Source organism: Berghia stephanieae, chromosome 3, assembly GCF_034508935.2.
Source record: "Berghia stephanieae isolate SIO BIC M18660-M18661 chromosome 3, UCSD_Bste_1.3, whole genome shotgun sequence".
NCBI classification, from domain to species: domain Eukaryota; kingdom Metazoa; phylum Mollusca; class Gastropoda; order Nudibranchia; family Aeolidiidae; genus Berghia; species Berghia stephanieae.
Window position 1 is genome coordinate 84,710,973 of NC_088362.1, and position 27,889 is coordinate 84,738,861.

General features: G+C 34.6%; 1 protein-coding gene across 2 annotated transcripts in view; it reads right to left on the reverse strand.

The window, feature by feature from the left end:
• Positions 1-1,989: 1,989 nt before the first annotated feature.
• LOC144968669 (beta-parvin-like) overlaps positions 1,990-27,889 on the reverse strand; it is a 28,219-nt gene continuing 2,319 nt past the window's right edge. For both annotated transcript variants that reach the window (XM_078907236.1, XM_078907235.1), the window contains exons 2-12: positions 26,208-26,297; positions 25,665-25,735; positions 25,087-25,189; positions 22,838-22,984; positions 22,172-22,287; positions 19,829-19,887; positions 17,510-17,591; positions 15,634-15,702; positions 14,924-15,025; positions 13,689-13,761; positions 1,990-5,130 (exon numbers count right to left, since the gene is read on the reverse strand). In XM_078907236.1, coding sequence (XP_078763362.1) covers positions 5,021-5,130; positions 13,689-13,761; positions 14,924-15,025; positions 15,634-15,702; positions 17,510-17,591; positions 19,829-19,887; positions 22,172-22,287; positions 22,838-22,984; positions 25,087-25,189; positions 25,665-25,735; positions 26,208-26,297 — 1,022 coding nt within the window. In that variant the 3' untranslated portion in view covers positions 1,990-5,020. The remainder of the gene's footprint in view (positions 5,131-13,688; positions 13,762-14,923; positions 15,026-15,633; positions 15,703-17,509; positions 17,592-19,828; positions 19,888-22,171; positions 22,288-22,837; positions 22,985-25,086; positions 25,190-25,664; positions 25,736-26,207; positions 26,298-27,889) is intronic.

Consider the following 27,889-nt stretch of genomic DNA (forward strand, 5'->3'; position numbering starts at 1 on the left):
TACTTAGTTTGATTTGTTTTTGGTTTTAAGGGTTTTACGGCGCTTGCAACACATTTAGGTTATATCAGCGCCAGTAAAAAGGAAGAAAATGGGATAGTAAAAAGTTATAGAATTACAATTACAGCACCCAAGAAAAAGTAAGACAAAGGGGAACTGGGAAAAAATAGGGATCAGATGTAGATTCCAAGAGCATACCACCAATGTACTTAGTTTGAGATCACCTAAAAGTCTCATCCAGACACAAGCACATGTCCCAACTAAGAGGAGTACACTCATGTTTACCAATCATATAATATAATATGTAAACTAACAAAATACAATGCATAACAGAGAGATGATTTACAAGGAAAAAAATATCATCTCCCAAAACTATAACTATACATTCGACTGTTTCCCTCCCAGCCAAGGAGCTCCGGCAAGGATCAGGACAAAACTAAGTAATCTCATTCCAAGACAATGACAGGAAACAATTGGGAAACAGGTATGGGGGGATAGAAGACACAGCATGTACCTCCCTGCCCACTATGGGAGGTCAGGATCCCCACCCAGTACTTAGTTTGAGATCACCTAAAAGTCTCATCCAGATACAAGCACAGGTCCCCACTAAGAATACACTCAAATGTTTATAAAGCATATATAATATGTAAACATAACATAATACAGTGCATAACCGAGAGATGATTTACATGACAAAAAAATATCTCCCAAAACTCTTAACTATACATTTGACTGTTTCCCTCCCAGCTATGGTATCTGGCCACAGCCATGACAAAACCAAGTAATTTCATTCTAAGAAAAGACAGAAAGCAAACAGATCTATAGAGGGAAAGGAGACACAGTAAGTGGCTCCCTGCCCATGTCAGGACCCCACCCAGAGAGAGAGAGAGAGAGAGAGAGAGAGAGAGAGAGAGAGAGAGAGAGAAAGAGAGAGGTGTATAGAGCGTCGCTCTCATAGCTAGGCGAGGGTGCCGTACCAGTCGAGTCCCAGATTCGATTCTTAACACCGCAAACCTTTTTTAAAAAATTCCCTATGTTTTTTCTGACACTTAATAATTAGCTCTTTTTATTTCTTGCCTGCTCCACTCACTTTTCAGAAAAAGAGGGTGGATTATAATATAACTCCTGTAGAAATTATAAATATCTCACCCTCGGCGGCAATGGGTGTCAGCCAGAATCCTGACAAAATCCAAACAAAAGAAAGGGAAAGGATTTCCATCAGGGATATTAAAAAAAAAGTCAACGTCAGATGCCATGGCCATACATCAATGTATCGATCAGGTAAGAACTCTTAAGTCAATTTGGAGCAGTTTTTAAAAAATATATATAAATTTGTTTTTAAAGGGTTTTACAGCGATTGTGACATTTTTAGTTCATTTCAGCGCCAGTAAAACAAAGGTTTACAATTAACAGCATCGCAGCAAAAAAAAATAAAGAAAAAAAAAAAAAAAAAAAAGAAAGTTACACAAAGGAGACAATCAAGAATAAGAGAATGAAAGTAAATTCCAAGAGCAAACTATCAATGTGTTTAGTTTGAGATCACTTTGAAGTCCTATCCAGATTAAAAAAAAAAACCCAACAAAGCAACAAACCAAAACAAAAACAAAACAACCCCCCCCCCCCCCCCCCAAAAAAAAAAAAAAAAACAAAAAAAAACAAAAACAAACAAACAACAAAAGACAAACTCTAACAAAGAGATAATTTACAAGGAAAATAATCATCTCCGGAAATAAATAATATACATTTGACTGTTCCCCTCTCAGCTAAATACTCCAGGCAGGAATAAAACTAAGCATTCCAAGACAAGGACAGAAACATCATGGTAAAGGGAAACAGATAGAAGAGGATAGAAAGTCACAACAAGAGTGACCTCACTTCCCACCAAGGAATGTCAAAAGTTCCAACCCCATAACACGGTTTGATGTAATGGCCAACAAATTGGATTTGATAAAAATGTTCACATAAAGGCAAATAAACAACGAGCACACTACGGGAATTTCAGACGTGATCTTTATTATGTATGTTGTATAAAGTATTTATTTATTATTAACTAAAAGTAAATAAACCATGCAGTTATAGGTTATAATTAAAAGATAACAATAACGATTACCGAAGCGTAATGATACCAAAACATTAATGGTATGAATACTGTATTCATTTGGTAATATCTACCTACAATGAACGCTGATATTGATTTGATATTATCATTATGTCTCAGTGAATACATTCCATCATAGTATGACATTTATAGCACCATTGTTTGTGTTCAATAGGGATTGTAAGCGTTCATCCAGGACGAGACAAAACGTGAAAACGTGTGAATACGTGAGAGTGGAAGACACATTGACAGAAACTACACAAATTGTGTAAGAGACTATGATGTAGATAGGTGACAATGATGGTGACTTAGATTATGATTACATGAAGATGATGATGATTCTAATGATGACAATGATGATGGTGACAAAAAAAATGTAAGACACAATTTGTGAACTGTAACTACACAGTAATATATACAGTAATTTGTTATTCACTATTGACAACATTCAGATCTTTGTAACAAAGAATAATGTTTGGAGGGATGAACCAAATTTTTATGGATTATCAATGACTACTTTTTTAAAAAATATCTCAACAAAAACTAAGATTGCAAGATTTTGTTTTAAAAGGCCAGTAAAAATCAACAATTTCCATTCAACAACAACAAAGAGCAACTAAAAAAAAAAAAGAAAAAAAAAAAAGGGAATAAAGAGGATTCATATAATATTCGTATAATACTCATATTGTTTCAAATGAAGGTAAACTTTCAATACCAACATGCTTAATTCATTTACTTTATAAAAACTAAGACAACTGGCACTTTATTCAATTGAAAAGATCTTTAAACAAAATGAGGAAGAAGAAAAAAAAATTAAATCCAAACTCTCATACATAAACCACAAAAACTCGTTTTTTTACGAGCAAAAGGTGTGTTAAGGTTTGCAGGAATTTAATCATTCAGAACAAAACAAGTAATCGACAATGGGAAAATAAAAATAAATGTGAGGAAACAAGCAAGAACAGTCCACTCTTGCAACGTTCGGTTAATTGCAATATTTCCCAAGAAACTGAATTAGTTCTATATAGAAGTCAATATTTAATTGCAACAAACTTTGGATAATTGCAACAAATTTTCGGCCTCAAAAAGTGGCAAATTTAAGAAATCAATCAAACATAATATTATTATTAAATTTCATCATGAGTGAAATCATGACAGTTTGAAGAATTGAGAGTTCTTCTTTCAGCTTATCCCGCATATTGCAGGGTTGCCATAGAGAATGCCAAATCTCCATGCATCTCGATTCATAGCATCATCTTCCTCCAGTCCCAGGCAATATTTTCACTGATCTTGGGGTGTTGCGATTATCCGGAGTGGACTGTGTTTCCATTGCAGTTTTTTGGTCTATGCCTAGGCCTTCTTCATTACAATTTTTTATTGTTGTAATTAATTTTGTGATTAGTAAAAATGTAACCAATTCAAATTCATAGACAGTAGCCTATTATTCACAGCCAATTACCGCCCCCCCCTTCCCTCTCTCTCTGCTCTGTTCTAAGATAACCCAATTTATGACCGACCCACCAGCTGAATACGACAGTATGTCAAGGTGATTATAAAACTGAAAACTTAATTCATAATTAATTATAAATGGGACAGGTGGCTGAGTCGTATGGTCTTGGCTTCTTAACCAGAAGGTATCAAGTTTGACTCCCTAGAGATGGGGTATTCCAGTATTTCTTTGGAATATTCTCTAAAGACAAATTTCTCTTTGAGGATGAATGAAAAGAAGTTTTATTTGTGATTAAAATATGAAAATTGGGTGAATTATTTGTGGGGTTTTTTTTTTTGGGTGGTGAATAAGTATAGATACTTTTAATGCAAAAAAAACTAAAACTCGAAATTTCTGATGACTTACTAATGCTGGGCCGGTGTTTCACCCCAGACATACAGAAGTATGGGACTCTTAAACTCCTGCGTTGATATTTTGAATACCTTGGGAACAAACTTTAAAATTTCACCAAAGAGTTCAAATAATATAATAATTCTTATCAAAATGTATTATTGTTTACAATAATTAGTTCTCCGTTTTTCATTTGATTTGACATTAAGAGTCATCATTTTTGTCAGGGTGTCCTTACGCATCTAAATCTAGTTTTTAGTAAAATCCAATTTTTCTCTTGAATTGTTACATTAAAAAAAAGGATACTAGTGACGCCTGGAAATTTTTTTTACAATTACGCCATAGTAAAATTGGGTTTTCCCCAAAACCAAAGGGGTATAATAATGATGGGTGATGGGTCACATTTCATTAGATCTGCTGGCTTGTTGGCTAAGCAATACTGTGTCTCATCTTGTCATAAAAGTCAAGCAATATTAAGTATGATTAGTGGCTGGATAGGTGACAGAGATCATTGAAAATTTGAGTCCCAACGTTGTGTCCTTGGGAGAGGGATTTTACTCAACTGGCCCCACTCGACTCAGGTGTGAACGAGTACCTAATAGAAGCTAGATATAGGCAGTGACAGATATTGTGATGGTGTTGGTATAAAAAAAGATGCCTAACAGGCAACTTACTGGTATGGTACTGAGTGAAATGAAAATATGGTTCCATATGACCATTGGGGAATTAAATGAAATATTGTGAAGCGCATTGGGCATGGTTAGGCCATGGGAATGCTTCCTATAAACCTTAATATTTAATCTTATGTTTGTTTGCATTACAATCATAATGGTTAACTTTATTTTAATGAGGAAAAACAATCCTATCGCACAAAAGAATAACTCTACATAAAACATTTTAAAGCTACAGACAGAACAATACAATAAGTCCCAAACTCTACCAACCAAGTCCCAGTATTGGATCATGCTTGGAATAGAAACAAAATTATAAATAAATAGGATAACGGCGATTGATTTGCTATTGTCTGTCTATTGACAGTTCACAACCCCTGTTGGTTACTAATTTCCTACACTCGCCCAGCTCCATCACTGGACAGCTACAGGCTGGGCAGGTACTTGGGAAGTCGAGGTCTTATATTTTGTGAAGATATTGTACAGGACTCGAAGAGTAGATTTCAGATTTAGATTTACGATATCTGAAAAGAAAAAAATGTAAATAAAAACAAAAGAATAAATGTTGATTTTGAACTCAGTTATCAGTGGGGATCAATATCTTTTCATATCTCAATTTGAATGCCATTAAATTAAAATAAATAAGAGGAATACATTTGAAATTGCCAATTTACAAAAATATTTTGTATGGAGATTTGGCAATAATGTAGTAATACTCAAAATTTAACAAGATTTTTTTTTCGGGCTATCTGCATCGACGTGTATAGTGTATATATTTATATATATGCAGGTTTGACATCCGATCCCACTTATGGGCCTAGTTCAACATTGTTGTAATGGACAATTGTGTAATTTTTTTTGAGATTTCCATTATAACAATGAGTCCATAAGGAATTGGGTTATCAGACTTGCAGATAAGTGCACATCGATCTGTATTAATAATGACGACGACAACAACAACAACAACAACAACAACAACAACAACAACAACAACAACAATAATAATAATAATAATAATAATAATAATAATAATAATAATAATGATGATGATGATGATAATGTTCATAATAATAATAATAATAATAATAATAATAATAATAATAATAATAATAATAATAATAATAATAATAATAATAATAATAATAATAATAATAATTGTTCAACGTAAAAGCGGATGTCATTGTAGCTAGCTAGCTGAGCACCATTGACCTCCGAGCACTGAATTCGGTAACTGTACAAAAAGAGACGGAAACAAAGAAACAGCCCACTCCAACCCAACCGTCCTACGGAGTCACAAACGGGGGAAAAGGCACCCGTGGAATGGGCAGAACTATGCCAGGAATGTGTCTGGCATTTCTGGAATCTTCGTTACTCTTTCAATCAGCCTCAACGGTCAGCGCTCACACTCACACCGCATGGCAAACGCGAACAGGATACACACGCCACTACGTACTCAGATACACACCCAACACACCCATGGAAACAAACACACATCGCTAAAGGAGGATAATTGTAATTCTAATGCCTTGCGATAATAGAAACGAAAGGATGAAAATCACAGACGGTGGAAAATAATCCGATCGACTCAAGTCATTGTTATGGTCTCTTCATTGTATATATTATACCAAAAAAAAAGGGGGTGGGGGCTAGATTGATTGATTGATAGATAGATAGATAGATAGATAGATAATAGATAGATAGATAGATAATAGATAGAGAAAGATAGATACATGGAGAGAGGGGGGCGAAGAAAGAAAGAGAGAGAGAGAGAGAGAGAGAGAGAGAGAGAGAGAGAGAGAGAGAGAGAGAGAGAGAGAGAGAGAGAGAGAGAGAGAGAGAGAGAGTACACCAAATGCATGAGGATGAAAGAGTTGAATACAAACAACTAAACAGACCCCAAACTAGGCACAATGTGTAGCACTGGAATTGAACTCCAACGTCTCCCTTTAATCATCCACGATAACTTTATTTCAAACAAGGTTGCCAGATTAATTCAGAATAAAATGCCGGTCGAGTCACGGGAAAATGCAAAATGCTCAGAAAAAAAGCCAAACCTTTTCTGCTAAAATGCTTTAAACAGTGGGAATAAATTTTATTTTCTTATAATATAGCTGCCATGAGTTAATGTCTTGATTTGATTTTAAAAAAAAAAAAAAAGAATTAAATTAGGCTAGACCACATCATCTAGCCAGTTTAAGGATAAAAAATGTGTATATTTTGTGAAGTAGTCTTTTCATAATTCGGTGATTTGAAAGACAGCAGAACGCCTCTGGCGATCAGAAACTGCAGTTCATACGCTGAGGCAATATTATACACTCTGCAACTGTCTGTACTGAGACAACATTGTTTTGTCTGAATGTTATTTTTGTTAGAGTTTATTATTATTATTATTATTATTATTATTATTATTATTATTATTATTATTATTATTATTATTATTATTATTATTATTATTATTATTATTATTATTATTACTATTATTATTATTTTATTTATTTATTTATTTATATTTTTGTTTGTTTGGTTCTTTCGTCTTAGTCAAAAAGTGAAACAAGACGACAAAGATCGTCTCCCCTGTAATGCATTGTTTAACAAAAGTATCAGGGCCACTTGCTATTTAGATGGGACCGAGTACTTTTGTACGCAAAGGGCGGTAGAAAATCCTGAGTTGGCTTGTCATTAACAATAATTACCGTACGTTTTAAAAAATAATAATATGAGAGGTGATTTTTTTGTCTTCCATGTAAATCACCTCTCGGTTATATGTATATGTCTTATGTCAATTTATGCTTTATATTATGTATGAATCAGATCTTGTATTGCCTGTGAGATTTATACAACGTATTGGATATTGATAGTAATAGAAGAACAAATATATTTTCATTTTCGGCAAAGATCTAGGTGATGCGATGATTTTTGTCTCAGACTAGATACAAGTGTAAATTGTTTCTATGTCCTTAGCATATCATCTTACTTTTCCTGGAACTTAAATGACCCAATATGAGTTTGGAAAAAAACACCAAAAAACAAACAAACAAACAAAAAACAAAACAAAAACAGTAGACCTTCATAGCCATTAGACCCATAAAGTGATTTCGATAGCCCGAAACGCTCGACAGCAATTGCTTGCTATCCTTTGGATAGGACGTGTCTATCATAAAGTATTCCCCAACTAATCTAACAGACCCAGCATCCCAATTACTGCTGGGTGTACAGGGTCAGAAAAAAAATCTCGATTTCACTCGGTCCTTTTTGGTGTGAAGCGAGTGCTCTACCAACTGAGCTATCGGGACACTCACATTTGAAGAAAAAAAAACGGTATAAAAAGAGACCGAAACTCCCAATTTTTTTTTCAGGCCGTGTCTTTAAAAATGCCACGTTCTGGGAATTTGGCAAAAAACACCAAATTGGCAACCCTGATCTCAAACTCCCCTGGGTTTTTCCATCAACTCCCAGCATTCCAGCAAGAGTTTTGGAACGTTCAGGAATGTCTTCTGCGAGTGTTCGGCATTCCTGCTGGCATTCCATACGTGCGTGGAGGAAGAGATGGAGTTGCCAGGCCCAAGGAAAAACGAACGTCGACCATGCCCATAGGGTTACACTGAGACGTTTTGTAACATTTAACATCCTCCGTGCTACATTTTATAATGTCTGGTGTGTTGTTAAGTTGCAACAAGAGATAGAAATTAAATCAGACCTTATTTTTTCTTTATTTTAAAAATTATTTAGCGTTACCAGTGTCCTGAATGAATTGATTGCATTTTGTTGTTGTTTTTAGTGTTTATTAACGGCGCTAGTAACACAATACATTAGGTCATAAAAGCGCCAAGAAAAAGGAAAGATGAGAGTAGGAAATAAACGGGAGAACAGAAAAAGAATCACAACAATTAAAAAAATTACAATGGCTCTTTTAAAACCATGCACCAATAAATATTATATATATATATATATATATATATATATATATATATATATATATATATATATATATATATATATATATATATATATATATATATATTAATTTAAAAAAAGAGTTAATATTTAATATTATACCCCCTCCCCCCTCCCAATTTTTTAAATTTTAAATTAGCTGCACCCGAGACCGATCTTGGTCCCTTTGCGCGTGCTCTACCAACTGAGCTATTGGGACCCCCTTTTTCGATGCAAAAAAAAATCTTTAAAAATCTGAACAAAGCCAATTGGATTCCATTTTTGACACAAACGGACAGATGATATAATATTATAGCCCTCTACTATCCCAACCATGACTAGAGTGGGTGAAAGCCACATGGGCATGCATCAATTTGAGAGTGTGTATTATAAAGTGTGGGTGATCCGGCTGATGCACTGGGCCGCAGAATTTATGTACGACATATCAATGGATAAGCGGTACCTAAGACGCCTCCTCGATTTGTAACAAAAGGAAGCGATGTTAGGCGTGAACAATGACCGGACGGGTGACAAAACTCTGGTCCCAGTCGGCGTTGTGTCCTTGGGTAAGACACTTTACAGATCTTACTTCACTTTACTCACATGTGAATGAGTACTTGGTCATTTATAGGTACCGAAGGATAATGTGAAAGTGCTATTACAATAAGGACGCTCAACTGTGAACTTGTGTTTAGTTCCAAATGGACTGCTATGGGATAAATGAAGCAACGTGAAGCGCATTGAGCGAGATGCGCTATATAAATCTTCATATTCTCTTTTACCTACGATAAATAGACAATAATTATGAACATTTGTATGAATCATGTCTAGGGACACACCAACCATCAAGATGCTGCATGTCTTCCCCCAGTGGAACATATGGAACCTAATGCCGATGCCATTCAGTACAAGACACCATTTAGGTGTCCTTTTCGTACCAGCACTTTTACAATATCTGTGACTGCCAAAAAACAAAAGCCATGCAAACATTCATTATGTTAAGTGGGAAATGTATTTAAAATTTCATACCCAAGAGGGAAAAATGCCTCGGGCTTGAGATTTGCGATTATTTCACCCAATCAGTCATTCAATACGTTGAACGTCGCTTGTATATATATGACGTTGAGCCAGCTAAGGTCACCACTCACAGTGACTGGATGGATGTTTTGCAAAATGTAAATCGGGATAATTCACGGTGCATTTTTCTGAACCGTCAATAATAAGGCCTTAATTATGTGTGAGAGTGTGAGTTTGTGCGTGCATGTGTACAAGTAGCTGTGTGTGTGTGTGTGTGTGTGTGTGTGTGTGTGTGTGTGTGTGTTTGTGTTGTCGAGATAATTCACAGTGCATTTTTCTGTGTTGGTGACACACATACTGTCAACTGTCAATAATAAGGCCTTAATTATCGTGTGAGAGAGTGAGTGTGTGCGTAAATGCGTGTGTACAAGTAACTGTGTGTGTGTGTATGTGTGTGTATGCGTACTTGCGTGTATGTGTATGATGACAACGACTACGACGACCATGATGATGGTGATAATGATGATAAAGTAACACATTCGAGACAGGATACCCTAAGTAAACAATCATTCTCGATGTCCTCGATTTTATTTATTTATGCCCGTTTATATGCGTGTTAGAAATTACACAGATCACTGCAACATGTTTTAAATAAAAGTAGGTACTATGAGTTTGGCCATGGCTTACTTTGTGTTTGACACATGTAAACAAAATGAGAATTCTCCAATTTTTATAAACATTTTCTCATTACTGCTTTGTTATTCTATCAATAAACCCCCTCCTCCACCTCCTATATACATATAAACCTTATATGAAATATATATATATATATATATAATATATATATATATATATATATATATATATATATATATATATAATATATATATAATATATATATATATTATATATCAATTTAACGTGGGCTGTAATCAGCCAGCAGGTATCTCATTAAATCACAAAGTCCCTGGCACATCGTTGTTTTGGAATTGGAAAGAACAACAACACGACAGTGTCAAAGATTAATTGAATTCCAGGTCAGCTTTGCTACCTCTTTGATACTACTATTATTTTTAATTAATTTTTTTTTGAGGGGGGCGGGGGGGGTGGGGGGTGTCAGGAACGATATGACGGATAACAATGAATAGGCTGTTTTAGCATTTAAAAAGAGAAAAAAAAAGGTATGTAATCAAGAACCATTTACTGAGTAGTCACACTGTATAAATACTGTTTATTACACCTCCTTGGTAAGGTTTTAGTGATGTTGTTAGGGTGCGTGATTTTTTCCATAAAGGCATACATGCAGCAACCGATTTTTAGCAGTGTTTTATGAAGGTTGCTAATGCATTATAACTTAAAATAAATAAAACAAAATTCCCTTTATTCATCCCATAGGGGAAATTTGTCTCTAGGGTCTATTCTAAGGGAAGACTGGAATAACCCAGGCGTCAGCAGCAGTGCAACGCCGCAAATTGAGCTAAGGCGAGGTGACTTGCTCAAGGCCACACAGCGCAGCGCCTGGTGATCGAACTCGATACTTTTCGGATAGGAAGCAAAGACCGTACCACTGAGCCACGCTGACCATAGCACAAAGCGACAAGACGGGGCTATTGTTTTCTTTTTTAATTGATTAACTTTTAATTTTTTTTTTTTTTTAGACAAAAATTGTATTATGCATTTGAGCAAAACTCATCAATAACAGTAAACAACTAAAGTGGTCAAGACACGAAGGTTTATGCACTATTGTTGGTCAGAAAGAGAAAAAAAAAAAAAGAGAGAGAGAGAGAGAGAGAGAGAGAGAGAGAGAGAGAGAGAGAGAGGGAGAGAGGGAGAGAGGGAGAGAGAGAGAGAGAGAGAGAGAGAGAGAGAGAGAGAGAGAGAGAGAGAGAGAGAGAGAGAGAGAGAATTTAAACTTTTATAATATGATCGAGAAAATCATGAGATAACTAGTCACCCATTTGGTGGTATAAAAACAATAACAATGATCAGAATAAGGTCAATTTCATTCATGTTATTGTTTATAAACAACCAACTATGTTTATCCGAGCATTGTATTGCTGAGCGACCGAGCCACTTTTTTTCAATTCAAAATGAGTTCTTTGTGAAAAACGCCCTTTAAAAAAAATTCTTGTAGGAAATAACCAATGGCATTTACATTTAAATTTGTTTTATTCTATAGAGACTATCGAGAGAGAATTTCCACCAGGACACAAAATCAGATCAAACCATATCATATCTAGTAACCACTTTTCAGTACAATTCTGATTTACTTTTTACTTTGTACTGTTTTGAAAGAGGAATTTTTCCGTAGACAAAACCAATAAGAATTGAAAGAAAGTCTGGCATTTGTCTAATATTGGTTGACTTTGTACAAATAGGGTATCGTATCAGAGCGTAGCCATCGTTATGTTATAGCCCGATACTGAAATCCAAAAGGACTGACAGTTTGAAGTCATTATTTGATTTTGCACCGCCTAGTGAGTTGTCGTTAGTAGAGCTAATGGAAACGAGTTATTTCATTGGTTGAACTATTGAATACAACTCACGATTTGTTTTCTTTCGTGGCAAAAGACTGGCATTTTGACGTCATTTTTTGGTCAGTATCAGGCCATAACTTTACGAAGGCCACGATCAGAGTGGTTCTCTCTAATAGAAGGAATGAAATTGATTCACTCAGCTCTTTGTTATTGTTTTAGACAGCCAGTAGAATGATTAGTTCTCACTAAATTATATCAATCAGACTAAAAACGTTTAAGCTTACACTCGGTTTTGTGTTTTGGTATGTTATATATATCCAGCTGGCGGATGTTGTGAGTATTTTACTTAAATGCAAAGCATCAATAAAAGTACTCATATCACCATTGTGCAAAGAGAAAATTAAAAAAAAAAAAAATGCCCTTTGGCCACAGCATCATAAGATAATGTCACCTAGGCATTCCACGGAGAAATATAGCTAGTCCATCAAACAGGATGTCTGATGTCAACAGGAATCACTCATGTTGTCCAAGTGAGCATATTGGGGGTTAATAATCTTGCCCAAGGTAAAAAACGAAAGTGCCTGAAGCGGGGCTCAAACCCAGGACCTTCTGGATCACAGTGCAATGCCTTAACCACTCCCCCCCCCCCCCCCCCCCCCCCCCCCCCCCAATTAATCAAGCGATTGCATCGTGTAATTGTATTTTAAAAAAAAGAAAAAAAAGAAAAGAAATCCCAAATGTCAACAGCACAATTTGATCCCTGAATCCTCCGGGTATAAGTGCAATGCCTTATCCACACTCAGGTTGGTATAGTAGACAGGAGTTTATATGGAATCTTTTACAGTTCCGTTATGTTATTTTTAACAAATAAGCAGACATCTACATTGGCAAAGTCAAAAGTTCATTAAAACAGAGAGCTGAGGTCATAAGCGATGTCCTCTTTAAAAAAATGTGATCCATCGCATCAAACTGGTATTATGTTAGGGTGATTAAGTTGCTAAAATGCAAAAATGGGTAGTTGATTTTAGTTACATTTATGTTTTATTCAGGGAAATAGTTATAATGTCTTATAGTGGTAAAAACTAATTATCTGTTAATTTTTTACATTTGGTTCACTCCGATATAATATCATTTGGAGGCGATGGATCACAAGTGGTAATGATATGTGTGCACTACTGTGTCAAAATGGTATAAGGTGTGTCTTTAGTGTCTCATTCATCATGTTTTGTTCAAAAAGGGGAAACCCATCATTTGTGTTCTTAAATTAAATTGAAACATCTATTCCATTTTATTATTGGTATATTAGACCTATTGGTCAAAAATATACTGGTTAATTGTAAGTATTAGGCTCCCTCTGACATAATACTTTTTTGAGACAGTAGGTAAATCATGTCCATATGACATTTAAGTATTTCTGAGATCCAAGAGACAAACATCTCAATAGTGAGGAATTCCTACCTGTATTGTTAGTAGGCCCACAACATTGCCATCCGGAAGTATAATGGATCAACACACAAAACTATGTGTAACCATGAACGTTTATAGTGCGTTAATACAGTTTATTGAGAATAACTCATAAACGTAGATGGCAAAAAAGCAATAACAAAGACCCGAGTGACGTCAACTTCATTCTATCTATATATTGCAATATTTACCTTCAGCCCTGGCCTTGGGTCTGGGCAGCCCAGAATCCTCCATGAGTTCAAAGGCAAACCTCACATTGTGGACCTGGCAAAGTAGCCAAAGAATTGGTCAAATTGGTTGTCAGTGATAAAATTAGACATAACCCAAAAGAGATGAAGAAGGGGATGAGGAAGAGGAGGAGGAAAGAGGAGGAGGAGGAAGAGGAGGAAGAAAGAAGAAGAAGAGGAAGAAGAAGAAGAAGAAGAAGAAGAAGAAGAAGAAGAAGAAGAAGAAGAAGAAGAAGAAGAAGAAGAAGAAGAAGAAGAAGAAGAAGAAGAAGAAGAAGAAGAAGAAGGAGGAGGCGGAGGAGGAGGAGTTGAGTGACGTGCCATGCCATTTCTGACACTCGCCTTCAGACTGGTAGATCCCTGGTTCAAGTCCCGCACTTGGCGTGTGCCAAAAAGTTAGATCCTTGGAAAAATATTTTTACTCACATTCCCACACTGCAATCAGGTGTAAAATGAGTACCTGACTGGTAAGAGTGTTGTCTCTTTCAAAACCAACTGTAGGGTGCCATGTTTCGTGCTACATATTAAGTAGGTACTATTGCTGTTAGCTACGAACCCCTAGTAAAGTACATTGAGTACTTAAAGTCTATATGGATATATATATATATATATATATATATATATATATATATATATATATATATATATATATATATATATATATATATATATATATATATATATTAATTTTACTGATAGATGGGATCCATGACCTGAAAACGGCATAATGTCAGAATGACATTGATTACGAAAATTAAATAAGTAAAAAATATCAGAATTAGAAATGTTATGCTATACAAAGTTGGAGAGACAAAACTCATTCTTTTAAATGACATTGATTTTTAAATCAAATGATATAAGTTAAGCATAAAATAGTGCAGCTATGTGGTAAAGCCGTACACACACACAGGAAGGTCCAGGGTTTAAATCCCACTCTGAGTGGAAAAGACTCTTTACTCACATTTTCTGGTATAAGATGAATACCTGATCGTCAACAGCATCTTGTCTCGTCCTACTTGTTGCTGTTGGCTATTGATCCCTTGTAAAACACTGAACGTGTTTAGTGGATAACACACTATATAAATTTACAAATTCTCTTTTTAAAGCTTGAAATTCAATTTTAAGCTTAATATTCATCCCGACAAAACACCGTTTTGAGATGACAGGTCACAGATAAGCTAATGAGAATCAGTGTTTACCTTGTGTTCAAATGTGGTTGGGGTGACATGGAATTGGTAGAGAGGAGTGAAGTATCCCTCTAGCAACCCCATTAGAATGATGAGGTACACGCCATCATGAAACTGTAAACAATCATATAATAAAACATCAACAATACATATATAGATATATACATACATCCCCCCCATCTATCTAACCGACCAACCATCCATCCATATACATACATCCATTCATCCAGCCATCTAATCCATCCACCCATTATTCTATCATTCCATATTATTATTATTATTATTATTTATATTATTTATTATATTATTATTATTATTTTATTATTATTATTATTATTATTTTATTATTATTTATTATTATTATTATTATTATTATTATTATTATTTATTATTATTATTATTATTATTATTATTATATTATTATTATTATTATTACTATTAATATTATTATTATATTATATTATTATTATTATTATTATTATTATTATTATTATTATTATTATTATCTTCATTATCATTATTATTATTATTATTATTATTATTATTATTATTATTATTATTATCATTATTGTCATTAACATTATTACATTACTTTCACCGTCACCACCACCACCACCATCATCATCACCATCATCAATAACAACATTGGCCTTATAACCACCCCTTTTATCAATGTGCATGTGATTGAATATTTTAACAAAAGAAACATCGATATTTCTTACTTGGTTGTCAAGGTCAGCGACTTCCAAATTTAGTTTCATCAAGTATTTATTGACAAAGGTCAGCAAGGTCTGGAAAAAATATTACAACAAGCCATGAAAACAAGTCATGATATCAAACCATGACGACAAACACAACATGACAACATGCCATGGCAATAGGCCATGACAACATGATGTAACAACAAATCATGACACAAGTCATGACAACAAGCAGAGGCCATGGCAAAAAGCCATGACAACCAGAGCATTTATATGGGGCAATATCCACTAAACATGCTCAAGGACTTATTTCGAGGGGTCCCAAGCCAACAGCAACACTAAACATGTAAGATCAGACATAAAACTCATCAGGTGATAGTATAATCTTTTCCGACACGGAAAAAGCTGTTAATGGCCAGGTACTCATTTTACACCTCAATGTGGTGAGAAAATATGAGTCTTTTTCAATAACTCAACTAATGCAGTGCTGAGAGCCAGGACTTACCAGTCTGAAGGTAAGTATCACACCACAAGACAACAAAGTCGCACAAACAGGCCATGACAAAAAGCCATAACAACAGGCAAACAATAAGCATATAAAAACAAATGAAAAAGACTTTCAATAAAAGTTAACCAAAGACTAAAATAATCTTATAAGGCTCTGATTCAATTCGTTCAGATTTTCTGTAGTTTCACAATAAAAAAACAATAATAATTCATAGAAAGTTTAGGTAAATGTAGCTCAGTTGGTGAAGCTACAAGCTGATTGTGTTCTATAAAGCACCTAAAGAAGAACCAAATATTCCCACACAGAACCTTCATAATAACAACAATCGTACTTGAAACTCAAATCTCTCTTTAGATTTTAAGTCTCCAGAATGGATGAACATCTATCCCCTTTTCCCCCTCAACAATACGCCGATTGAATAAACTCGAAACGATCACTGAACAAGAATCCAACAGTAATTGGGTAGCTGGATCAGTTAGATCTAGTGGAAGATACTTTACAATAGATTAGCATCCTATTCAAAGTGTAGCATGTAATTTCAATTGTCCATATGGTGCTAAAGAAATGGGAATAAACTCTGTTCTACTACTTTGGGTTGTTTGCCAATTTACTTTCTCCGAGTTTGTGTGTTAACCTCTGACCTCAAGAGGGGCTCAAGAAAGATACTATGTTTGAAACCACTTTGACTGTGTAAATTGATCACTATTGAAGACAAAACAATTTTAAACTTTGAATCAAGAATGAACAAATCATTAGTCACACATAATACAATAAATGAAAGGAGTAGAGAAATGCCAGAAGACAATAGAGAATAAAAGCTTTTGCAGCGGTGGGGAATTGAACCCAACACTTGACTGGCACAATATTCTTCATCTGGTTGACTCAATGTCTCAATAGTCTCTGTGTTGTATGTTTATGTTATGATTAACTTGGTGATGCTTGTGTGTTAACCACTGACTTCAAGAAGTTGCGTGAGGTACTTAAGATAGACCACTTTTCTTGTAGTGGTGGATGGCGTCGACTGTAGAGTGTCCTTTACCATAGCAGTCAGGTCTAGGGTTCAACTCCCTATTGCAGCAAAAGTTTCTGTTCTCTACTGTATACTGATGATGAAGATGATGATGATGTTGTTGTTGATGGTGATGATTATGATGCTATGTATGTGCTTATATGTACATATATATATAAGTAATATATTATGTTATGTATGTCTTTCATAAGATTGTAATAGTACATGTAATCAAATGACAAATTGTCACTATTTTGAAGACTATAAAGGTATATTATTACTGTTTTCTGGCTTTTCTCTTCTCCTTTCATTTATTGTTATTATTAACACCAGTGCCTGCTCCACTCATTTTTCTGAATTAATCACACATGTTTTCTTACCTTCTTAACAACATTCAATTTATCAGGGGCGTGGTCAAAAAGCGTGTCAAAAGCATCTCTCTCCGATCGACCATCAATGTCACTGAAATATGAAAGAAAATAGAAAGTAAAGAATAAATTTTTGTTTTGTTTCAGGGGTTTTAAAGAGCCTGAACACTTTTCGGTGATTTTTAGCACCAGTAAAAGGGAAGATGACAGGGGAAAACTTGTAGATCTGAAGTTAAAACCACAAAAGAAACAAAAAGTAAGATAAAAGGGACTTGTTCAAAAAGGAAACAGAAGATTCCAGGAGCAATCCATCAGTTACTATTTTGGCATTAACTAAAAGTCAAATCCTGGCACAAGCAAAGGATCCCACTATGAATAATAGACTCAAATGCTTACTTAGCTTACAATATATTCTAATTCTAACTAAAATAGAGAAATGATTTTTGATGAAAAAATGTCACATCTCAAAAAAGAAAAGGCTTTTGTTTAATCGTCTTAACAATGTCATCCTCTCATCTCTCATTTGTCTGTAGACTCATTCATCGTGTTTAGTTGACAAAGAGGAAACCCAAGCTGAACACATCATCTGTCTTTGTAAATCAAATTGGAGCTTCTATTCCCTTTATCATTTTATTTATTTTTTCGAGCTTCAAGCAGCAACATTTACATCACATTGATGTAAGAAATCATGTCTTTTTCGACAAGATATTTAAGCTAAATGATGCAATAATTTGAACCCTGGCTAAAAATTTAATGAGCTGATAAGATTTCTTTTAAATCACAAATTCTCTCAATATCTATCAGTTATAAACTTAAAAGTGGGTGACAGAATTTTTTTTAAACCACGGAATCTTCCAATATCTATCAGCTGTAAATCCTTAATAGAGCCACAGAATAATAACCTAAAGGCAAAAGCACCAGAACATGTCAGCACTAGAGTTTTTTCCCCTGCATATTTTATAAGTCTGAACATGTAGAAGTAAATGTGCTTGCACCCACTTCTGAAACATATATAATTCCTTTATCGACATGGTTTTGTAATTAATAATCCTGATGCCTATTAATTTATTCAACCTCATTGTCAATTTGCCATAATATTTTACAAACTGAAAAATTATACTTTGTAACACCACAAAACAAAAGCAGAAATATTCAAGGACATCATTATGCTGTGTTTAATGCTTTTAGAGGAAAATACAGAAATAACTCTCTTTTTTTATAACAAAAACTTAAGGAGAGAAGAGGTACATAAATGTGGAAAGATACTAATGAATAATTGAGAACATTTCTGGCTCAGGTTACTTGTCTTCTTTATCATTAAATATAATTAATCAGTGCAATATTTACTTTTATTATTTGATTGTGGGGGCTCGCCATATTATTTTAACTGAAAAATGTGGTAGTGCATTGATGTGATCGAATTAATATATAAAGTCTGTAAAAACTTAGGTTTGTAGAACAAAATTTTACCAGTTTAATTAAAATTGCAATTGTTTTCAGCATTTATCTAGTTATAAATATTTTCAGTGTGGAAATTTTATTGTGGCCAAACTCTGATGTCATTGAAGTCCCTGACAAATTGCAACTACATCTCCCTCAGTGAAAACAGTAAAAAAGAAAAATTCCCCCCAAAAAACGAGCTTTTATGTAGCGCAATATCAATTCAATGTACTACCAAAAAAGTGGTTTAAAAACTGTCTAGAGCCAACAGCAACTCTGAACACGTAGGAAAAGATGTGATGCGCATAAGGTGCTATTAATATTTTTTTTTAAAACAGAGACAAACTATGTGAGAGAATGTGAGTAAATAGCTATCCCAAAGGACTCAACTTTTGTGTTTTTTGTTTGTTTGTTTGTTGCTTTAGGTCTCTTCCAACACAATTGAGGTTATATGAGAGACCGCTGAAACAAAAAAACAAGCAATCTAACAAAAATAGTACAAATGTAAATCAAATCATAACCTAAAGATATCATAAGCTAAATTATAAATAACCAAGAACAAACAGGCAGAGATTACAGAAAAAAAAATATCCCCTGTCAAAAATACAATCACAAACCAAAGAAGCAGGATAGGTTAGTAAAGAGAAGAAGAAACGACATCACTATCGGATCGTACACCCATGCGAACATCATAGGTATATGATTCAAGGGTGATGCTCCCATCCAACCATCCAACTTTTGTGTCAGCGGACTTGAACCAGAGACATACAGTTAGAAGGTAAGTGTTTTTACCACTAGACCATAATCTCTTACACATCAATTTTGAGTAAAATTGAATCCCCTATGAAAAAGGTTAATCGACAGGTATTCAATAAAAAATTTTGTACTCACTCAAAGCTTGTGGTTATTTCCTCAGGCACATATCTTGGCTGTAATATTCCATCCACTTTCTATAACAATGAAAAAAATAAAAAAATAAAAAATAAAAGAATAAATAATAAATAATAATAAAAATAATAATAATAATAATAATAATAATAATAATAATAATAATAATAATAATAATAATAATAATAATAATAATAATAATAATAATAATGATAATAATAATAATAATAATAATAATAATAATAGTAATTCAGTTTGCGACAAAGAAATATGAAATTTTCCTTTGACTTTAAAGACCAAAAGTGTCTGAACTTTTTGACGGGTTGCAAAGAGGTTGGCATAGTTTTAAGGAAATGTGTTGGACCAAGTTTAACACTTGTGTCAAACGTGAGCAATGACGTTGATAGATTTCACTACAAAATGAATTGGAAAAAAGAAAGGTCATTCAATATCTATTCAACGAAGGAATTGTAAAATCCAAGGCATTTACTGAAAGGCTAAATATTCCCTTTTAAACTGCATATTAAGTTACTAAAGGTATTGTAAATCGAATCTGATTAATGCCAAAGAGGGATAGTGGAGAATCAAAAAATTTGATATGGATTGATCGGATGTAGCTTTCTTCTCTCACCAGCCAAAACCTATTGTTTTGTGATAAAAACTAAAATGCTTCAAAGGGAAAGTTTTGAAGTGCATGCCCGGGCAATTTTTCTGGGATGGGTCCATTTGAAAAAGGAAAATTTAACAGGAATTCCAAAACCAAAGACATTACTGGGCAAAAACAAAAGTTGTATTAAGTGGTTTATGGACCGGGACCCCAGTTTTGCCCCATTTTCATACATTAAAACTATTGTATAAATCACTGCATCATCTGCTTTGTGAGCGTCCAAATCATAGTCCAAAGTCACATTTATGAGACGGCTTCTCAACATTAGTTGCCTAGCCACATCCTAAAGGTTATTTTCTACCAAGAGCATATATAGTCCACTCTGGATAATAGCAACACTTTGGGATCAGCAAAAATGTTGCGATTAACCGAAGTTGCAATTAAATGAAGTAGAGTTTCCTGTCTACTATTGCAACATTTTACAAAAATATGGTAAACTCAAACCAGTTGTTGTAAAGATTGTTCTTAGTCCATCACAGGCTGAGCAATTTGATTGAAACAAAAACCATATGGCAGCCCTGTATAGATTTTGGCAAGCTAAAGCAGCTTTGATGCAAGCCGACATCAGATTTTTCAGATTGGATTAACTTTAACTCTTTTGTTCTCAAAATTTGTAAGAGTCAAAGAGATTAGCCAAACCCATTGGTCACAATGCATAGTTGTCAATCCCAAGACAAAGGATATCGCTCAGTCTCTCTTTATAACTGTCATTGTCTATCTTTTGTCAAGACTATGCCCAGCCCTCCTATCTAATGATCACAGATGATCTCACAAGCCCATAGTACAAAGCCCCGCCCTCTTTTCTCTCTAATAGGATGACAACACACTACTGTAGAATTAAACCACTGCCCACTCTCGATTCTTCAACCTGTCAAGATTTCACAGATGATAAAATTTAATCATGAGATTTTGTTTTTTTGATTTCATGAATTTGCCACCTTTTGAGGTCGAAAATTTGTTGTGATTAATCGGAGCTTGTTGCAATAGACCAGTGCCCTTTATGTAGAATTAATTCCGTTTCTTGATAAATGGTGCAACTAGCCGAGTTGTGATTATCTGGAGTGGATTGTAAATGAATAATGGAGGTATTTTAGTAAATCAATGGCCAATAACACTGTACATATGATATCTTTTCCCATTCCCACAGTCATGTGTCAAGCCCCCCCCCCCCCCCCCCCCCCCACAAAAAAAATCAATCTCACAGGCTACCAAATGACAAGACTATCATTGATAAAGAGTCACGCACGCTAGTTCCATAAACACGGGAGGCTACTGGACTTTTACCAATAACTCATTTAGATTTGAAGGGTTGTTTCCCTTGATAAGACAGACCTTGATTAAGATGACCTTTATTTCGGTCCCAAGAAGTTTATCTTATGCAGACTCCACTTTTCAAATTGCCAAATGCCAAATGAAAAATGTTACCAACCATGTCAAAATGGTATTATGTCAGGTTGAACCAGTAGCCAAAAAAAGTCATTTTAAAATTCAAATGATAAGCAATTATGATTTTAAGTTTTGTAACGTTGAGAGACTATATCTATTTCCCTAAATGCAACATGAAACTTAAGCTAAATTTCATATATTTGACTATAAATTCAGATTTTAGCAATCAAACCAAACCACCCTGACAATATACCGCTTTGAGGCAATGGGATTCAAATATACTTATTCTCTACCTGTATGACAATAAGAGTGATGATGACATTATCTGGCAGACGGATTGGAGCATTAAAATGTCTGGCCAAGGCAACCAACAGGTGTAGGATAGCAACCAAGTTCTTAGAGTGGATACCTGAAATAGATTTATACAACAAGGAGATGTTCAAAGAGCCTCTTATTTGCGTGCAAAATTGAAGCATAAATTCTTCTTTAAATCAGGATAGTTGAGGTGCTTAAGTTGTATCATGTGATAACATTTCGTCCTCATAATTCTCACAATGGCTGGGCTCTTATGTGCACGAAGTATTTTTTATAGTAAAAAGCATTAAAAATAATTCTGGATATGCATTTTATATTTATTATCTGCTATACCTACAATGAAATGAAAGATATCAGTATTAATCCTTTACAAGAAGAATTTCATTTTACCTTCATGGTAAAAAAATGAAAAAAAAGTAGAGTAGTGGTAGATATAGAGAATGAAATCTTTGGCTAGTATTGAGCTAACACTGTACATTTTCCCCAGGGCCAGGGTTAGGACAGAGCCAAGAAATCTCATTCTGAGACGAGGACAGAAAACAACCTGGAAAAGGAAAACAGATATAGGGGGATAGAGGACACAGCAAGAGTAACTTCTCCGCCCACCGCGGGAAGTTGAAAGATCCCACCCGAATTGGACTCACTGTCAACGCTCCATTTCTGCTGACTCAATACTGGAGGGACGCAAAGGATTAGATTGATGTAGTCTAAGACAACTCGTAATTTTTGTTTCTGTCCAATTTCCGATTGGGTGACTTCCCTTGCTTCCACACGGACCTTGCATAATTTTTCTGTTGAGAGAAAAATATGAAACATGAAGCATGAAACACATTAGAGGAGACAGAAATATTGTATGAAGATTTAAAGCATTTAACATATTTGTTGACCTTAATACAATTAGTACAGTAAGTGGATATTGCTCTATATTAATGCTCAAGTTTTTGCAGGTATTTTTTGTTTTGTTTTCTTTTACCATTTCAAATGTATGTGTTAACAAGTTAGGGCTAATGCCATCATCTTGACTACAACTAGGTTTACAAACTATTCAGTTCATACACTCATAAAGAGAGATTTGTACACATTTTGAAGTCTATGATTGTGATTTGTATTCACGTTGTTGCTGGCAGTACCATTATGGATTGTGGTTATTTTAATGTTGCATTGATTTGCTGTGATTGGTAATCAGACCTGCAAACTATTATGAATTTATGGCCTTTATCTCAAAGCTTTATATTAGACCTTTGATTAAATAAAACGTGTTGAAAAAGAAGGTTTGGTGTCAGAGCATATTATAAATCAAGGAATTTGAAGAAATACTTAATCCACCAAGTACAGATAGGTATGTTGTAAAATTAGATATAGTGCAGTGCTTATTATATTTTCTGCCCTGGAAACTACAAATGTTTACAATATCAAGTGGGCAGGTCAGGTAATGTAAGTGAATTACTATTGTCAATATGAATCACAAAATGCTTAGATGGACACTGCAGGGTAATCCAATCAAATCCAATCCAAAATAGTTGCAGCTTTATGTGATGAAGATTGACGCAACTAGGTGTGGCGGGATGGTATTGACGTACTATCTATTTATTAATTTTAAACTGGTCGCATTTTAAATAACTATGGAATATTGTTGTGTTATTGGTTGCTCTGGCATATTCAGGGATTTTGTTCCAAGCTTGAATAGTACAGGGGAAGAAAGACGAATCACAACAGGGGTATGCCACTGGATACTTGGTGAAGATTGGTAGAGAGAGAGATTATATACATTGGTTGGACCAGGGGGGAAGTTCGAAAGCTGAAGAAAGACAGAAGTCACTGGCACTCCTTACTGTCGACCTTATGTGTTGATGAAACACCACAAAGGATTAAGAATGATAATAGGAGTCTTTAAAGGACTACAATTACAAACAACAATGTTATTGTCATTTTCATCCATTTTTAAAGTTGGTTTTCTTGTGAATGATATTTAAGGTCTATTTTTTTTTATCATGGTTGTGTTTAATTTATGTCTTCATTTTCCTAATCTCTGCCCTGACTTCAAGCATTTCTTTTAGTAATAGTGATGGTCTACCATGTGGTTAAATGGATTTTGTCCATACTATTTGTTGGGCTGGATTATTGTGGTGAATCACTAATACTGTTGCTACGAAAATAACTGACTATTCAGAACGATAAAAATAAATAAAGGTGTTTGAAAATAATCTGTGTCATCAGCTGTCATTAGCAAACATAAAACAGCATTTTAAAATGCATACAAAGCTGTTAGAAACTGTGGACGTAATGTACAAAAATGAAGAGAACAGCTTTAAAAAAAAAATAAAATAATAACAAAAAAATAGAGCAAAATACCAAACACGGAACTCAGAAAAGCTCTTTTTAAAATTTTATATATATTGGATTTCAAGTGACATCTTAACGTTTTAACTGTCTTTTTATTGGCTGGGGAAGGGGTTTGAATTCAAAACGTTCAATATTCAGTATTTACTACTTATTTTTGGAAGTTGTTATACCACTTTTTACTCATTCATTTTAATTTTAAAATTCACGAATTATTACACTATAAAAGACTAAGAATCATTTCATAAACTGGACACAGCGCTGTATCAAATCTAGATTTAAAAATCAGTACTTACATAAAAACGAATAAAAATGCTTTAAAAATTCAAATTCCAGATACCCTAATGATACAAAGAGCAACAAAACACAACCGCCTGCTATATTAACTACAAACATAGAAAACTCATATTACCATTTATCAAAACAGACATAATATCAAGGGAGGTGATAAAATATTATTAACAAAACACAGGAGTCAATCAGGAGTAGAAAATTCAACAAAAACCTCCTAACCGTCTCCCCCCCACCCCTGTTAAATACTGGGCATTTTTACCAATGAGCTTCTGTAGAATCTGTCCATCAAACAAATCTTCCTCAATATCCTTGACAATGATTCGATGGTCTGCTAGTTCATCATTGATCCAATCCAACAAGACCTGGTAAAGAAGACAAACACAAAAACTGTGCATCATTTTCTAATTTCCATCTGAAGATAGCAACATACTTAACTCACTCAACTCTAGCCTTCTACCTCCATTTTGTCTGTGTTGAGCTTTTGTACAGTGTAATATCCACTGAATATGTTCAAAGTGCTTAATAAGTGGTCCCAAATCAACAGCAACATTAAACTGGGAGACATTTTTTTTCTCGACAGATAAAATGCTGATATTGGCTGGTAGTCATTTTACACCTGAGTACAGTGAGAGAATAGAACTAAAGCGTCTTTTCCAAGAATTCAAATTTGCATCAACCAGATTGGAAATCAAACCAGGGACCTACCAGTCATACAACAAGACCATAAAGCAGTAGAATAGATACTGTCATTCATTACATAGTGTCATTAATGAGAATAGTGACGATAATTTTGTAAATAATTCTACTCAACAGTGTCCATGTAAAACTACAGTTTACCTTTATTAGTTCCTTCAACTTGGGATCTTCACGAGAGGATGGTTCAATCATGGATCTTTCTTCATTGTCGACTGACAAAGAAGTAAACAAAAAGTAACTGAATTAAACAGTGAATAACTGTGACATGGTATTTATTCAAGACAATGAAATTCCATTTGTCATCCATCTGCACACAGACCCATTTTGTACAAGCACTATAGTCCAGTATCGTTCATTGGCAGGGCACTTAGTTTACAGAAAAATATTGAATAGTGAATTACCCCTAAGTATTAGCGTCAAGAATGGAATTGCCGGCCAGTAACAATCATATGAATTTATTCATTTAAAGTTGATTTCTTCTTCTTAGCCTCCCCCCCCCCCTTCCACACACACACACACACACACACACACACACACACACACACACAAACACACATAACAAACACCACCGCACACTGCAAAAATCGTATGAACACACAAACATCACCACACACACACACACACACACACACACACAAACACACACACACACACAGACACACACTATCACACATTATTGCATACCTAGCTGGTATCCCTCTGGTCCAATATCAGGAATTGTGGGGCTGGTTGGCGACTCAATAGCATTTTTGCCTTCCTCTTGCAAGTCAGTCACTGAAAATGAAATGGAACATTGCAATGGGGTGTTGAATAGCTAATGTTTTAGCAAATGATTCACTGAGAATTAAATGGAACATGGTAATGAGATGTAGGTAGAATGGCACAGTGATAAAATCTTTGCTTTGTACCCAGAAGGTAATGAATTTGACTCCCTGGAATGCTAAGTTGCTTACAGCAAGTCAGCATACCCCACTCACTATGCAGCGCTGCACTGTAACTGATGCCTGCGTTATTCCAGACTTCTCTTAAATAGACCCCAAGACAAAATTTTCCCTCTGGGATGAAATAAGGGAATTCATTATATTTTTATTAAGAATATCCAACGTTTTACCAAATCAGTCATTGAACATCACAAAGCCACATGCACAAAAACCCATTCATGCTACAAATCCCCTCACCTGTCTCTCTCTCTCTCTCTCTCTCTCTCTCTCTCTCTCTCTCTCTCTCTCTCTCTCTCTCTCTCTCTCTCTCTCTCATATGACATTTATAAAACAATGAGAATAAGCACAGCAAATATCTGCATACACAAAAAACACAACAAAAAAAAACAACAACAAAAAACATTCAAACTCCAGTAGATACTTAATTTCTCATATATCATTTCAAATTTTAATACAATCCTCATCTTGCTGCATCTCTTTACCTATTTTTGATTTTACACAGAAAACAAATAAACAATTAAAGAAACCAGACACAACCAAGTAATTTTTTTAAAAACCATGAGCATATATGTTGCGCAATATCTACATTATGAGCTCAAAGTGCCCTCCAGGAATTCTTAAGCCAACACACACACACACTGTACACATAGAGTGAGACATGATGCCCATTAGGCGCTATTGCAAATTTTTTTTTTGACAGAGACCATGCTTTAACTGACCCAGTATTTCATTTAACACTTGAGTATGGTGAGAAAATGTGTATAAAGTGCCATTTTCAAGGACCCAACTTTGCAACACCAGCAGTGGGACTCGAACCAGGGACCTACATATCAGAAACAGAGTATCATACCACAAGACTACAAATCTGCAATTTCAGTTAGTCAATCAGGAATGAGTCAGGGGTGAACACGTATTATGGCGAGCTGCACGGCAGAGTTTTACCTGCAGAGTTCAAATTTACTCGGACCAGACATATCTTGCTTTTTTCACCAAGAAAGTGGTAACACTGGTGCAGGCTTCATATAATTTAATAAAACGTTTTTTGCAGTTACAAATTACAAACATTAGTTAATTCATATAAAAATACAATGTAATCAATCTCACCAAATACAATGTAATCAATCTCACCAATTGCCAACTGTAGTCAAAAGATAGTGATTTTTATATAATGATAATGTAAAAGGATATTCATTAATACACCATTTACTGAAGCATGATTAGGTTAATCTTCAAATCAGTCACTTTCCAAACAACAAAAGCTGACAATTTCATTGCTCATTAAAATTAAAATCCGGGCTCTGTGTCAATTATAATATTATTTCAACGTGATTTTAAAAATGTTAATAGTACACACTATAAAAACCACCAAGAGAACCAGAGTGGTTATTAATTTTATATTTAATAACTAAACCAGTTACACAATTC